The following is a 14,324-nucleotide window of genomic DNA, read 5'->3' as shown; positions in this document are numbered from 1 at the left end:
GCGGCTTCTTGACATAATGCCCGCTTATCCCAGAAGCCAGCCGCACCAATGCGTCAGAGAAAACCCTGTACACTTGGCGACCGTGTCAGCGTGCATGCGCCTGGCCCGACAAAGGAGTTGCTAGAGCGCGATGTGACTTGTGGCCATTGTTGTTTCGACATTTTACGATGAAAAGGACAAAAAATGTCAGAAAAAAATAGGCTAATTAGTGAATTGGATTTGATTCCTAATTAAATGTTACAAAATTAACACGGTAGCGAGTGTTGGTCAAGTATTAACAGTAAATTGTTCGCCCTGGACAGGAGCACAGAGAAAACGCGTCTACACATTTTTATCGTCATAGTTTTAGCCAGGAAAAATATATTGTTGACAATATTTTACATCATTGCTATTGTTGACAAGATTAACACTGTATGGAGAGCATGTTGTCTACTGAGGTCTTGTAAGAGGTCTCCTGTGGGTAATTATATATGATCTGGTCCTGTAAACTGGTTCTACTCACTGTGCTTTTGTCCTTCAGCAGTTTCTCAATGACTTCTATCAGGAGCTCCTTCTGATCCTGGTCCAGGCTGAGGAGCAGGAGGAAAGCTTTGATACAACTCCAAGGTCCAAACACACACACAGAAAAACACTCACGCGTGCACAAACACACCCACCCACACCCTACCTGTAGAGTTTCTGGATGGCGTGGGCGGATGTTTTCCTGACGTAAGGGGACATGTCGGAGGCAGCCTCCTTGATGGCCAGCATCATGATGGGAACGATGATTGGGACTCTGATACTGGACAGAACCCTGAGAGCACTGGCTCTGATCAGCTGGTTAGGGTCCTGGCAGAGGGAGAGAGAGCCGGTATTAGTATTATCTACACCTTGAGACAGAGGAAAGTAAAATAGAAAGAAAGGAATGGAGACAGAAATCATGTGGTGAGAGGTACTGACGACATGATACAGCACTACACAAAAACGACATCACACCCACCCACACAGGTAGGAAGTGAAGCATGGTATGGAGCTAGCAGGGGTTGAAATCAGGGGTTGAAAGTAGTTTTCCAGCTATGGTGTATGATGAAGGGGTGGTGCCCTCACATAGAGACAGACAGACTCTTTAACGGCTCAATACTCAATACTTCTCCACAACACACACCTTTAAACACATGCATACACACACCAAACATGACACTTTCATCTAAGAGTACAGGTGCGTGGGAATTCAAATGGTAGAACCCTCAGCATCAAAGCCCGGTGCGCGCGCGCACACACACACACACGCACACACGCACACACACACGCACGCACACACACGCACACACACGCACACACACACATTACCTTGAGGGCCCTCTGAAAGGTGCTGATGGACAGTAGAGCCAGGTCCTGCTGCTCCTCTGCATACCTCACCAGGTACACATACACCAACTTCTTCAACTGTAAAACACACATACTTTGAATTAGTCATTAATACACCCTTATTTTTAGACAGATCCTAAATCCATTCATTAGCTTTTCGGTTGAGCACAGACCGTCCACATTACAGAATGTGTAGGTAACACTATTCTTTGACAGTGGAGAGAACAGTGCTTTGGCTAGATGTCAGATGTACGTCTTGGTTTAGTTGTTATAAAGGGGGAAAGCAGAGGATGAAAGTGTTCCTGTTTGATATTATAACAGTCTAGATCCATGTTGTTTCAGGGAGAGCAGAGAATGAGCAAAACTATCTTTTGTTTGAATTCAGAAAGTTTCAGTAGTGTTATCGCTTCCTCCCTTCCTCACTCTCTCTCCCCTCTCCTCCTCCCCTCCCTTGCTTGCTTCTCCCTTCACACGTAGGAGACTGAGCTAATATTTGTCCAGTGTCCGACTGGGGGTTAAAGGTTGGCCCTTTCATGATTCACCAGTGTTATTCGGTGTGTGTACGGGGAGGTTCAGCTGTGGTGAAACAGTTCTCAATCACTGCAGTAATTAGTGGGTGAATTAACAGCATTAATGACTAAGAGGGGACATAACCCATCTTGCCTAGTTTTAAGGGAATCACATCATATTGACAACATCACAGAAAATAGATGTTCAAAACTAGGAATACTAATCAAATAAGCTAGTGATTGAATATCCATTATTAGATCAGTCATCATACAGTCTAGCCCCTCCTCCCCCCATACTATCCTCGTTTTCCCACTCATACACACACCTCCAGGATGTCTAGTATCAGGATGTTGTTTCTAGAACTAGTTGAAGAAAACAAAGCATCCTGATATTAAATCACATTATTTCTTCAATACTCTGTGTCCTGTGCTGCTTTCTGATTAGAGACAATCAATAACACACAGCACTACACAGGCCTGCAGAGGAGAGAACAAGCAGGGGGGAGGTGGAAAGAGGTGAAAACAGACAGAGAGATGCAGAGGCCCAGAGAGAGATCTACCACTACCCTAGCCCTAGCAGCTGGTGTGTGTGAGGGGGGAGAGAGAGGACGTGACCATGGGCTCTCCTCTGCCAATTACTCCCACCAACCTGCTCCAGTTCCCTACCATTGGCTGCGCTGTCACACACACACCCTTTCGTACTGCCTGTTTATTCTCCTGATCAATATTACCAGGAGTGGGGAACTCATCTGGCCGGGCAGTGGTTCTGTGGTCTCATACTTGCAGTGGGGAGATGTCCTCTGTGTTCTTTTAGATAGAGCCTTCTAAATGTTTTCAACCATGTTGTGCAAATAGAATGGATGCTCAGTGTATGTGTGTGTGGATGATGCCCTACCTCTATATTCTTACTAGCCACGTTCTTCACCACTGCTGGGAACAGCTCAGAGGCATTCTTCCCCTTTGCGATCAGCTGTAGACAGAAAATCACTTACATGTTTCACCACAGTATTCAATTTGCGGTAGTATGATATGTACAATAAAATAGTACTGCATCTATTTATACTTTTTTCAAAGGAGGATTTAAAAAAAAAGTTCAGTAAATGAATTGAGACTATAAAACTGAAGTACACTTGAACTGAGTTTGCAGTGCACTTAGCTGATGTGCACTTATCAGGCTTGGAATGTGTAGAATGTATAGGTTCTACTACTCACCCCAACAACCCTCTTCATGGCCTCCAGTTTAAGCGACTCCTTGTTGCTCTCAAGCATCTCTTTAAGGTCTTCATTCCTGGAGGGGGAGAAAGAGATTAGAAAATGTACAATACGCTATTCAATATTATCACACGGCTTATTAGCAGATGCGTCAACAACTCTCACTGATGTAGCCAGGATTTTTTTTTTTTTTTACCTTTATTTAACTAGGCCAATCAGTTAAGAACAAATTCTTATTTTCAATGACGGCCTAGGAAGTGGGTTAACTGCCTGTTCAACAACAGATTTGTACCTTGTCAGCTCGGGGGTTTGAACTTGCAACCTTCCGGTTACTAGTCCAACGCTCTAACCACTAGGCTACCCTGTCACAACGATTCATGAATTTCATTAACTTAAGAATGGAAAACTGTGGTGCACAGAGTTTGACTTGGAAATTGTGTTTGCGTAGTCAAGTTAGACACACACTTACCCCAACAGACATGCCACCAGGGGTCTTTTCACAGTCCCCAGGTCCGGAACAAATTCAAGGAAACATACAGTATTATAAAGTGCCATGATTGCATGGAACTCCCATCTTATATAGCGCAAGTGAACAGCAAACCTGGGTTGTTGTTTTTTTTATGAATAAAGCAACACCTCACGGCACAACGCCCCTCCCCATGTGACTTACTTGTTGTGTATGTACTGACATGTATGTGTAACTGTTCTTATATCTACGTAAATTGTAAAGTATTTTGTCTGTAATGTCTTTTTAGTCCCTAGTAAGACTAGATGTCGCCAATGGCGTCGGCTAATGTGGATCCTAATAAATCAAAACAAATAAATAAAATTGAACAACATGAGGGAGAGAGGGGGATGGGTAGAGAGAATGAAAACCACAAAACACAACTTAACCATATTGGATGTTGTTACCAGGCGCAGAGAAAGCAATGTCAGGTCGTGAGTGACTCACAATGTCACAATCAACTAATCACTAATCAGCTAGTGATCAGGAAACGCTAGGCTATTTGGTAAACTTGAAGACACACATCACAAGCAAGTGCCAAGACTCACACTTCTGTACAGTACCCTTTGGTGTGTGTCTCATCGGGGCCTCCATTGGTGTGTGTGTGGGGTGTGAGGTGCTGCTCCTCCTGGCTGAGTTCAGTCTTTAAGGTGAGCTGGAGGTTCTCAGCAGACACCAGAGCTGTCCTCACAGCCCCTGCTGCCTCAGAACGCAGCACAGAGAAACCTCGGTGACCATTCATACTGCTACAGCTTCTACAGGCCTGTCTGTTGCTCTCCTCTCGTCTCTCTGTCAGTCTTCCTCACTCTTCTTTCTCCACTTCTGTCAGTAGGTAAGAGGAGACACAGGATGCCCTTGCAGCTGGCTAAACCTCTGGCCCTCTCCCTGGCACAGACAGCTCCCCCTGGTCATCCAGTTATACTCTGTTCTGCTTTATTTCAGTCCTGTGACTCCAGGCGTTTCCTGCCTGTCATCTCGCTCTTGCTCTCTCTCTCTCTCTCTCACTGTCTCTCTCCCCCCAGCTCTCTCTCTCTCTCTCTCCCCAGCTCTCTCTCTCTTTCTCACTGTCTCTCTCTCCCCCAGCTTTCTCTCTCTCGCTCCCCAGCTCTCCTCTCTAGCTTTCTCTCCCTCTCTCCACCTCCAGCTCTCTCTCTCTCCCTAGCTCTCTCACCCCAGCTCTCTCTCTTTCTCCCCAGCTCTCTCTCCCCAGCTCTCTCACATCAGGCTACTAAACTATTGAGCACCATCTTAGCTCGATGTCGATAGAGGGAGTTGCAAGTTGAAGTTGCCCTCTTTGCAGACTACTAGTATGACTCAGTCTTCACGGTTTTAAATCCAATCTGGAGAAGGGATGAAGTTCCCTGTCTGACAGATCCTTGGCCCACCAGACAATGGCTTCTTCTTCCGCTTCTACTCCTCTCCTCTGGACATAGATTAGTTCTCTGTCCGTGTGTAGCTGTAGGGTGGTAGCTCAGTTGGTTCTCTCTGCCAGAGTCAGTGCTTGTAGGGTGGTAGTTTAGTTCTCTGTGTCTCTGCCTGTGACTGTGGCCACTTCCCTCTAGGGGAAACGGGAAGGCCTTATCAGCCTCAGGGTAAACACAGAAGCTTTCACCACCTCTGTCCACAGCACAATACACCACTTTACACCCACGCCTATCTTGTGCCCTCCCAGGGAACTGCTGCCAGGGCTGGGCTAGATAAAGGCCCTGCCAGCCTCACACACTGCCAGGGGAACCACAGTTAGGACAACACCCAACAACTATACATGTCATTCTTCACATTTCAACCAGCCCAGTCTCTTTTCCTAGGTTTTTAATTCTGGGAAGCGATTCTACAAATCAACCAGCCCTGAGAAAGCTATGGTAATTCACTCACATAACGACCAGCAGGATAAGGCGCTGTAAACTGCTCCAATCAGCTGGTTTATTAGCTGCCGTTACATAGGCTACTATTGTCTGCCATTGATTTCAAAGTTTAACTAACTCTATGGACAAGGACTATTTTGAACAATTTACATAGAACATTTAACAAAAAAAACATTTACTGGAAGAACTGTGCAGATGCAAAGTTTAGTAACAGAATTACAGTAAAATCTACCTCACTTTTTTTATGCGACCAAAAAAACTAAAATATCTGCTTTGAATTATGACTCAAAGATGTCTGCAGAAAGAATGGGGTTTCAGCTAGAAGTTTGAACAAATGTATTTTGATTATGGAATTACAGCAGGTGAAGTGGATTTACATTCGGTAATGGAATTACTGTAACGGAATTACATCATGGGTCCCTGTTCTGTACTATACAGAAATGCATAATTACGGATATGAATATCATTGTCTTCATGGTGATGTATTCTGAATAGGTATACAAAGGTAGAAATTAGGGACGCAAATTTTGTTCGATTTTGCTGCAGACTAACTGTAAACAATTAACAGTAAATTAACAAAAAATCAAAAAACAGTCAAATGTGACCGACTGATTCAAATCAGTCTTGGGTAGAAAATTTTAAATGGTGTCTTTTTTTTATTTTATACATTGGATAAAAGTAGAGACTCAGAGCTACAAAATTGTATATCATACACTACAGTTGAGGAACAATGGGAAAGTAATTCTGCTTTGAAAGTAGATCAACTTGTAAACTCACTTTTGAGAAGATGGCCTTTTAATTTTTTGGTACTACTACTGGAGAGCCCTTCTTTGTCTACACCCTTTCAGCATCGTTTGCACCCTCTTAAACTGTAGACCCTCCCATCTCATTAATAGCAGAAGTCAAGCACCCAAGCTAACTTTCTAGCTACTTCCAGACATAAATATGAGAACAGCTCACTGAACATTTCCCGCCCAAGCAGAGCTGGTTAGGCTGCTATGTTATCCAGAGCGTTGGTGATTGCAACTGTGCTGTCAGATTGTCCGATCATAAATTTGGAGCATTCAGAGCGCACACTGGACGCTCTGGCCGATGAGTAGGGTTGATCTGAATGGACTGACCTCACAACGGCAGTCAAGCACCCAAGTTAACTGGCTAACATTGGCTAGCTACTTCCAGACAAATGAGAGAACCCCCATTTTACTCGCCCAAGCAGAGCTGGTAAGGCTGTTTTCATGTTATCCAGAGTGTTGGTGTCTAATTGTGCTGCTGGCAACAATTATATTACACATTTTTCCCGACGTTTACTGACACCAGCCATATTCAACGGGTGTTGAGCGTTCGTAAATTCATCAGTTATTCTGCACTCTGGCACACTCAGATGTGAGTGCTCTGAAATTGGTGTAGATGGCCAGACTGAATTTACGAACGTATCCGAAATGGTTACTTGCATAGTGGAGTCTTCTGTTAGCTAGCTAGCTAGCTAAACAATGAACCATAATCCCAACTCATGACGTTACTACCCTGCATGAATATGCAGGTAGCTAACCAACCAGGTTCAATGTTAACTAGCTAACATTAGGCTATACCTAGCCAAGCAAATGACTCAGATACCAGGAGTATCATGCACGTACACTAACTATAAATTAAAATACTTTGTCAAAATTAGAAATGTGTAATATCTGAAAATGTAGCTAGCTAGACTACCTTACCCATGGTCTGAAATTGGAGTGGATAGCCAGAGAGAATTGACCAGCTAGTACATCTATCAACAATTGTTGCAGTGACATTCTATTGAAATGGTTACTTGCATAGTGGAGTCTTTTGTTAAGACATGTAGCTAGCTAAACAATTAACCATAACATTACTACCCTGCATGAATCTGCAGGTAGCTAACCAACCAAGTTCAATGTTAGCTAGCTAACATTAGGCTATAAGTAGCCAAGCAAATGGCTCTGAGATACAAATAATATGATTGTACAGGCAACATTAGCTAGCGAGCCAGCCAGCTAACGTTAGCTAGCTAACAGTACACTTTAAATTGAAATTAAAGCACGTTTGCCAAAATTAGAAATGTGTAATATCTGAAAATGTAGCTAGCTAGACTATCTTACGTGCATACATCATGGGATGGACGCGTCTCCTGTCGGATGCCATGGTTGCCCTTAGTTTGAAGATGTGATCAAGAGACAGGCGTTTTCTCCATCTCCTTAGCTATCATACTCAAATTCCACTGATTTCAAAAATCGGTCCTCCAGAAAGTGGAGAGCAACACTTACGCAGTTTTACTACACGATACAATTATTTTTTATTAAAGCAGTCTTAGACAGGATTACCTAGACAAACAGAACAGCTCAAATAGACAGAGGCGTGCTATATGGCAGACACAATCCAAACTCATCTCTCAGCAAGTCCAGCCCACTCATTATCTCAGCCAATTACGGCTAGCAGGAAGGTTGCAGCCATTTTTTCTGTGGCTAAACCAACTAGGCTTGTATTTAACAATTTTATTCGTATTTACAGATGGCATACAAGTTTGCTATTAAGGTACATGAGTTTTCTGTGCTTTACTGTACTATTCTTTACAGTACTCTACTGTTTTATCCAAATGTGTGAAACATAGACGTCCATGATTGGTTGACTTTTCAACGTCCATGGACTTCCGGTGCTCAGTGGGTGAGGGTGCTTGCTACAGTAAATGCAAAGAGGGTAGGTCACCCTCAATGTGAGCAATACAAAGGAGCTTATCGTGGACTACAGGAAAAGGCGGGACGAACAGGTCCCCATTAACATTGACGGGGCTGTAGTGGAGCGAGTCGAGAGTTTCAAGTTCCTTGGTGTCCACATCACCAACGAATTATCATGATCCAAACATACCAAGACAGTCGTGTAGAGGGCACGACAACACCTTTTCCCCCTCAGGAGACTGAAAAGGTTTGTCATGGGTCCCCAGATCCTCAAAAGGTTCTATAGCTGCACCAGTGAGAGCATCCTGACCAGTTGCATCACCGCCTGGTATGGCAACTGCTCGGCACCTGTCCGTAAGGCGCAACAAAGGGTAGTGCGAACGGCCCAGTACATCACTGGGGCCAAGCTTCCTGCCATCCAGGACCTATATACCCAGGCGGTGTCAGAGGAAAGCCCATAAAATTGTCAGACTCCAGTCACCCAAGTTATAGACTGTTTTCTCTGCTACCGCACAGCAAGCGGTACCGGAGCATCAAGTCTAGGACCAAAAGGCTTCTCAACAACTTCTACCCCCAAGCCATTAGACTGCTGAACAACTCATAAAAATTGCCACCGGACAATTTACATTGACACCCCATGCAGCTTCTCGCTGTTCGTTTGTTACCTATGGATAGTCACTTGGCCCCCACCTACATGTACAGGTTACCTTAACTAGCCTGTACCCCTGCACACTGGCTCGGTACCGGTGCCCCCTGTATATAGCCTTGTATTGTAATTCTTATTGTGTTACTTTTTATTGTTACTTTTTTTATTTTAGCCTACTTGGTAAATATGTATAATATATAACTGCACTGTTGGTTAAGAGCTTGTAAGTAAGCATTTCACGGTAAAGTCTACACTTGTATTCGGCACATGTGGCAAATAATGTTTGATTTGATTTGTTAGGTGTCATGGTATGTGTCAGTAAGAGCCAGGAGATGAGACATTAACTGAAGAGAGGGAGGAGACAGCGCGGAAGGGAGAGCGAGAGGGAGACTGTTATCAGTCTTGCTTTGACCACCAGATGACAGAAAGTTGAGAAGAAGAAAAAACATAACAGTATGCCAGTGGAAAGGAGGACAGTAGCAGGCGACCCAACTGTGGTTTGTGACTACTATGATTAGCGATTTGGTAACAGAATTACAAGTTTTAATTACTTAATAATTCATAAACAAGCTTGACATCAGTAAAAACACTAACTAATTGGTACAGTAGTCTACCTTTACTTGTTACTTATGTGAACTTTCATTAGAAATGTTTAAATATCTTAAAGATGTGGGTTTTTGGTAAGGAATTACAAGGCTCAAGGCAATGTTTCTTAAACTTCAAGACAATAATAATTTCTAATTATAATAATTTCTAATAATTTCTCCAAAACGAAATATAAGTGTTGATATTAGTTGGCAGGGGTATTTGTGTTTCAATGTATTTCTAATACCCTTTAAGACTTTTTCTTTAATACTTCTAAAACCCCTTTTCCATCTGTTTGACCAGAAATTAAAGCCTTTGCTTATTCCAAATTTCTAGGACGGGAAGTTGTTGAAAAATGCACATATGCCTTAGTAAAAAAAAAATGGTGCAGAGGTCCTTTAAAATGGAAATGCCCGCCCCATTGACATAAACCAGGTCCTCATTAAATCCCTATAACATGGGAGATTGAACCACAATAAAATAATATGGCGTTTTAGGAAGCAGCTGATCACTTGAGGACAACCAGACAGTCAGTCACATGTTGCTGCGCTGTGATGCAGAGAAGCAGAGTAGACCATGAGGTAACAAGAGCCCAGGCTAATCAGGATAATCTACAGGAATGTGGCTTTGCCCCTGACTGTGTCACACGACAAACATTATTTAAAACCGCAAACTGACTAATTTTATTTAATTGGAGAAAGCCGACTCAGACACAGGTCATCTATTAACTTCTTATATGGCTGGGGGCAGTATTGAGTAGCTTGGATGAATAAGGTGCCCAGGTTAAACTGCCTGCTACTCAGTCCCAGAAGCTAAGATATGCATATTATCAGTATATTTGGATAGAAAACACTCTGAAGTTTCTAGAACTGTTTGAATGATGTCTGTAAGTATAACAGAACTTTTGTAGTTTGTAGTTTTTCAACTCTTGGCCTATCAAATACACAGTGGGATATTGGTCATGTTGCACTTTCTAAGGCTTCCACTAGATGGCAACTGTCTTTAGAACCTTGTTTGATGCTTCTACTGTGAAGGGGGGGAATGGGAGCTGAATTAGTCAGGGCTCTGGCAGAGTGCCATGAGCTGGCCACGCTCGTTCACGTGAGAGCGAGCTCTGTTCCATTGCATTTCTACCATCAAAGGAATTCTCCGGTAAGAGCATTATTGAAGATTTATGTTAAAAAAATCCTAAAGATTGATTCTATACTTCGTTTGACATGTTTCTACGACCTGTTATATAACTTTTTGGACTTTTCGTCCGTACTTTCCGCTAGACTTGCACGCGCGTAGTGCGTTTGGATTTGTTTACCAAACGCGCTAACAAAAGAAGGTATTTGGACATAAACGATGGACATTATCGAACAAAACAAACATTTATTGTGGAACTGGGAATCCTGGGAGTGCATTCTGGTGAAGATCATCAAAGGTAAGTGAATATTTGGCGGATATCTGTTTGGGTTGTTTTGGTCTCTGAGCGCCGGACTCAGATTATAGCATGGTCTGCTTTTTCCGTAAAGTTTAAAAAAGAATCTGACACAGCGGTTGCAGTAAGGAGAAGTGTATCTATAATTCCGTGCATAAGAGTTGTATCTTTTATCAATGTTTATTATGAGTATTTCTGTAAATTGATGTCTCTAAAATCACCAGATGTTTTGGAACTACTGAATGTAATGCGCCAATGTAAACAGATTATTTGTATATAAATATGAACTTTACCAAACAAAACATACATGTATTGTGTAACATGAAGTCCTATGAGTGTCATCTGATGAAGATCAAAGGTTAGTGATTAATTTTATCTATATTTCTGCTTTTTGTGACTCCACTCTTTGGCTGGGAAAATTGCTGTTTTTCTGTGACTTGGCTCTTACCTAACATAATCGTTTGGTTTGCTTTAGCTGTAAAGCCTTTTTGAAATTGGACACTGGTGGGATTAACAAGAAGTGTATCTTTAAAATGGTGTAAAAATACTTGTATGTTTGAGGAATTTTAATTATGGGATTTCTGTTGTTTTGAAGTTGGCGCCCTGCACTTTCACTGGCTGTTGTCATATCGATCCCGTTAACGGGATCTCAGCCCAAAGAGGTTTTTAATATCTTTGAGCAAAAAGGTGCAAGAGAGGATTAAGTTTACTGCCAATAAATTAATAACAAAGGCAAGCTAAAAAAAAAAGCCATAAAAACTGTGATTCACTGCTTTCTGATTTACCATTCAAGTCTGCCATCTAGTGTTATGGTAAAATCATTGCAAGATAGAGAACTACACAGAGCAACATTCTCAGAAATCAATCTTCCAGTAGTTCTTAAACTATTAAATGGGATAAAACCTTCACCTACCCTATGCTAACACCCATTCAATCAATACAGATATACGAGAGGTGTGGGGCTAATGTGTTGGTTTAATACAACAATGCTATCGGTCACTGACTTGAGTTTGGGAAGTTCCGGAAAAACCCCTCTTCATTTGAACAATATAATGTAAAGGGAATTAATGCCTGTGAAAGAGTGAGTTAATGTATGAATACCTGACATAAGCCAAGGCTTGATAATCCTTTAGGACAGACTCCCTATTAGATCTCAGAGTAAAGCCTAGGTATCATGTGTCACAGTTTGTAGAGAAAGAGTGGAATCATTCACATCCAGGCATTTCCCCCCCAAGCCATGCAACCCAACCAAGGGTCATCTAGTCTCCATTACCAGACCTGGCCTACTGGCCCTGAACCACCAAACAGACCAACTGTCATGTGAGAGGAATTAAAGAATTCACTGAGGGCCACACCACATTGAACATTAGGCTGACAAGTCACTGCTTGATGGAAACTGAGATAGTTGAAGCTGTTCTACTGTCTGCGGCTAAACAGAGCAACAATAGGCTACATGGAACACTGAAGAACAGATAGTAGAGACATGCCAGACATACCAGTAGACATTCCATTCTATGATGGCATTTGCACAGCACAAACATTTTCAATTAAACCTTTATACTGGTACCTCTTAAAACTGCTAGAATGATTAGTCTACATAGGAAATAGGCCCAATTGCAGAGACAAACTAACAGTGGCTAATTCAGCTTCAAAGATACTCTGGTTGAATTACATTTCATAATGGCTGACTGTCTGAGACTTTGCGAGACAAAATAGCCTTGTCTGGAGCCAGCTGGGGAAAAGATTAGCCTACTGATAGTAAAATAATAACTGATCCCAACGCCCAGGGCATGGTTTGGGAAACACAGTTATCACTCTCAAATCATACAAATGAGTAACTAAACTATTGGGCTCATATTAAAGATCATAATGCATAAGATTAGGCTATACAAAACTGATCATAATTCAGCACACCTTCCCTGAGATCCTACGTGAATACAGGCCCTGATTTACAGTAAAGCCACATCATGACAACAGGATGGCCAAACTGATGATGGACTGCCCTCTAGTGGTATCATCACTTGACGCTGACAGCGGAGGACCACCTTGTACACTTTGTCAGTTCCATTTCATCTCTCTTTTTCAAATTTAAAGGTTCTGAATGGGTAGTTTACAAGGATTTACAAGTGTTGGGAATGTATAGAAGTCACTTTAGTTTATGACAGTGAGAGGGGAAGAAGATGTGGTATTTTTTCTACAACTGAGGATAGCTATGTGCATAGCACAGCAAGCATTATTTTGATGTAGCTATTCATTTAGAATAATCTGACGCAGTACAGCTCTACAACATAAAACGACGTGATGGTGTGTAACGTAAAATGTGTGCTAGTATTAAAAAGGGTGATTATTTGTCATCTTTTTTTGTTTATGTCAACATGTCTTCCACGCAAACTGCATCTTTGATAAGTGCTGGCTATCAACAAAAGCGTTTTCAAGCCTGAAGCTACCATTACATCTATTGCCAGCTAGACTAGCTAAAGATGCAACTGGGTTGACAGCTGTATATCTAGCTAGCTAATTAAATTGCAAACATAGCTTACACAAGCAAGTTACTAAAATGCTTTCTAGCTAACTGGCTTACTTTTTAAAGTCGACGCTGAACAGGCCAAATCCAGCCCCAGCGTTGGAGGAGGTCGGGGTAGTCTCCTGCCCAACCTCCACCGCTGAATCAGTTCCTCCTTGATCGCTGTACGACAAATTGTTCGTCGACATACTCAACATTTGACGTTTCGCAAGTGTACAGAAATGTTTATTGTGAAAAGCTAAACTATCGTAAAACAAAATTGCAGTCGTTGACAGTTTTATGATGCTAATTAGAAGGGGGAGCGATAAAAAAACTTTATCATGAACATGCAACTTTTTTCCCTCATCCATGCAGAACCGGAAGTATGAGTTGGATAAGTTTTAGTCACATGACAGGAGGGAATGATGAGGGAATGACCACCCCGTTACCACGGTAAATATGGTCGCAAACCAATCAAATTAGCTGAGGGGCGTATTCAATGACGCGCGTGCGCGCTAAACGAAAGTGGGAGCATGCAGTATTTTTGTTGCCCGACTGTTGATGCCCCATTTAAGTTGAGAGCTTATGAGAACGTCTGTGAAAGGGTTTTGTACATGCAGGAAGAGTCATGTATGCTTTTTTACATAATAATGTAGGCTAGGAAAAAATATAATGATATCAACATTATGTCAAATTGTCGATTGTAATAACCTATGGAACTCTCCTTGGAAGGAGTGAGGGAGTAGGTCTTTATAAACGTATCACTTGGTTCAGTGGTCTAAGGCACTGCATCTCAGTGCAAGAGGTGACACACAGTCCCTGGTTTGAATCCAGGCTGAATCACATCCAGCTATGATTGGGAGTCCCATAGGGCAGTGCCCAATGTCGTCCGGGTTTGGCTGGGGTAGGCCATCATTGTAAATAAGAATTTGTTTTTAACTGACTTGCCTAGTTAAATAAAGGTGAAAATATATACATATATATATTACTAACCCAGAGCATGGTGTTACAGGCAGGCAGTCGCAGCTACACTGTGTCAGGT

The 14,324-nt window shown here is 42.3% G+C and overlaps 1 protein-coding gene across 8 annotated transcripts in view; it reads right to left on the bottom strand.

Moving 5' to 3' along the window:
- Positions 1 to 13,709, bottom strand: part of ap3b1a (adaptor related protein complex 3 subunit beta 1a) — an 87,025-nt gene extending 73,316 nt beyond the window's left edge. For 2 of the 8 annotated variants that reach the window (XM_090234212.1, XM_090234213.1), the window contains exons 1-6: positions 13,361 to 13,709; positions 3,069 to 3,144; positions 2,752 to 2,826; positions 1,330 to 1,425; positions 668 to 828; positions 503 to 569 (exon numbers count right to left, since the gene is read on the bottom strand). In XM_090234212.1, the coding sequence (XP_090090338.1) occupies positions 503 to 569; positions 668 to 828; positions 1,330 to 1,425; positions 2,752 to 2,826; positions 3,069 to 3,144; positions 13,361 to 13,653 (768 nt within the window). In that variant the 5' untranslated portion in view covers positions 13,654 to 13,709. Of the gene's footprint in view, positions 1 to 502; positions 570 to 667; positions 829 to 1,329; positions 1,426 to 2,751; positions 2,827 to 3,068; positions 3,145 to 3,537; positions 6,065 to 13,360 lie in introns of those variants that run through there. The other 6 variants (XM_090234215.1, XM_090234216.1, XM_090234208.1 and 3 more) reach the window with 4 other exon arrangements.
- Between the last annotated feature and the right edge of the window lie 615 nt (positions 13,710 to 14,324).

The sequence above is a fragment of the Oncorhynchus mykiss genome, chromosome 5 (assembly GCF_057628025.1).
Source record: "Oncorhynchus mykiss isolate SJ-2025 chromosome 5, ASM5762802v1, whole genome shotgun sequence".
In the NCBI taxonomy this organism is placed as follows: domain Eukaryota; kingdom Metazoa; phylum Chordata; class Actinopteri; order Salmoniformes; family Salmonidae; genus Oncorhynchus; species Oncorhynchus mykiss.
This window is presented reverse-complemented; position numbering and strand designations above follow the sequence as displayed.